Source organism: Meriones unguiculatus, chromosome 3 (assembly GCF_030254825.1).
Source record: "Meriones unguiculatus strain TT.TT164.6M chromosome 3, Bangor_MerUng_6.1, whole genome shotgun sequence".
Taxonomy (NCBI): Eukaryota; Metazoa; Chordata; class Mammalia; order Rodentia; family Muridae; genus Meriones; species Meriones unguiculatus.
Window position 1 is genome coordinate 161,928,777 of NC_083351.1, and position 2,146 is coordinate 161,930,922.

The following is a 2,146-nucleotide window of genomic DNA, read 5'->3' on the forward strand; positions in this document are numbered from 1 at the left end:
CCATCACTTACTTGTAAAATAGTTTATTTCAAAAAGATGCTGATAGCTTTTAATCATTCAGAGTTTCCATCACTGACCACACTAAACCACAAAGTACCAAGCTTGAGTATGTCTGTGTCAAAGGGCATGAGCTCCGTGTCAGAAGGCATGTATTTGTAAGCAGAGATATGGTAAATCCCAGGTTTTCTAAAACTAAAATATTTAGCATGGATTTTTATTTTATGATCAGAGCCCCACATCCTTTCTTTTAATGTTAATATTCATTCTAATACATGCCCAATGATAGCCAAGAGACAGCCCCCAAGCTGAGCCCTTGTCATTACCTGGGTGATTGATGTAACAATCCCCATGATGACCAGTGCTTTAGTCACTGTACTGATCACTACTCACCAACCCAGGGATGCCACTAAGCCCAGAGGGAAGACCTGTGAGAGCGCTCAGTGTCCCTGTGCCCCATGGCTGATGATGGATCACCGAAAATTTATTCTCATCCCCCAAGAGAGAGCACTAAGACGCCAACAGAAGCAGATATTTTCTTTGGGGCTGACACTACCATTCCTAAATCAGAAACAACTATTACTTCTGAGGGAGACCACATCACTTCCGTGAATGACTGTACACCAGATGGTGATTTCTCAGCTACAGCCAACAAGCTCACACCTACAAAGGAAAAATTCAAATTAGAAGATGATATTGAGGCCAGTCTGAAGTCAACCACTCTTCCAGAGAAAGAAACGACTCCTCCAACTGAAACTACAAACTCCAAACCTAAGGAGTTGATTACTGAAAATTTCATTCCAGTGAAAACTGGAAACATCTCATCCCCAGTTGGTACTGTTTCTTTACTAGATTTTTCCAGTAACATGACAAAAGAAGACATCTATTCACCTACCATTGACACAGGAGACAAAGAAGTCCTATCCACTACTGAGCTCTCTGGCACAATAGAGGAAAGCGCTGTTGATGCAGAGGACACCTCTGCACTTCCAGATGAAAACACCAAAACTGAGGTTAGTTCCTCAATCAGTTCTTTCTTACCTGACAATGGAGCTGCCCAGGACATTGACTCCATTAGCCCTGAGTCTGAAATCTCTCCCCCTACTGAGAAAGAGGTCACCACCACCCCAGATATAACCAAAGTTGCAGAAGAGAACGTAACTGAAATTGACTTGATTGTTTCAGAAGATAGCCCCAAAGCTGTGACTAAATTAAGTGACTCAGAAGAGGAAAAATTTATCACTGTGTTTGAACTTACTAACTCTGCTGAAAAAGCCAAAGATATCCCAGAAGATACTTTAACTGATGAGGAATCGGCTGATGGAGTTGATACTTGGATGGAGAAAGAGAATGCAAATGAGGCAGAGTCCCATTCTGTTTTGCTTACTGCTGTTGAATCCAGATATGACTTCATTGTACCTGCCTTAGAAACCGATAGTGTCTTGCAGGAGCCAGATGATAAAACAGAAGGAGATTTGCCTGAAAATGATACAACAGACTTAGTAAAGGAGATCACAGAGGAATTTCCTTCAGCGACCTCTGTGGTAGATACCCCTAAACTCAAGGAGGATCTTTCTACTACTGACTCCGGCATCTTCAAACTGCTAAAGGAAGATCCGGATGAACTTATGATGTAAAACCAGCCACCTAGAACAGCACAATGGATTAAAAGATAGTCTTAATGTCTAAGAAGCCACTCAACAAGAAAAATCTTTAAAAGAAAAAACAGAAAAAAGAACGTGGGATTTAAGGTAAGTATTAGATATAGAGAATACAGATGCTCATAGACAGAGGTCACACAGCAAAATATATTCACTGGTAATTTTAAAACCAATAATCTCAATGTTTCCTAGGTATCACAGTTTTAGTTATGTAACGACTCACTTAAAAGATTCCATACTAGATTTTAGGGCAATGAATAGGGCAAGCAGTAAAGAAGCCCATTTCTTGCAATGTTTAATGATATGTTAATCCCAAATATTATAATTTAGTGAAATTAAGGACATAAAGAAAATCAAGTAACATCTAAAAATTTTTGAAGCCTTAAAAAGTTTTCTGAAACTCTTACTCTAAACATTTTCTTCTTAATATCACAAATGTGATTCTCTTCAGTTATAATATATATATTTGAAACCCTCATGAACAATTC

At 39.0% G+C, this 2,146-nt stretch overlaps 1 protein-coding gene across 1 annotated transcript; it reads left to right on the forward strand.

Moving 5' to 3' along the window:
• The first annotated feature begins 455 nt into the window (after nucleotides 1–455).
• On the forward strand, nucleotides 456–1,634 carry Cabs1 (calcium binding protein, spermatid associated 1). The gene has a single exon (XM_021627310.1). The coding sequence runs from the start codon at nucleotides 456–458 to the stop codon at nucleotides 1,632–1,634; it is 1,179 nt and encodes a 392-aa protein (XP_021482985.1).
• Nucleotides 1,635–2,146: the final 512 nt, after the last annotated feature.

Coding starts and splice junctions, on each gene's coding strand:
- Cabs1 (XM_021627310.1), top strand. CDS start 456: ATGGCTGATGATGGATCACCGAAAATTTATTCTCATCCCCCAAGAGAG.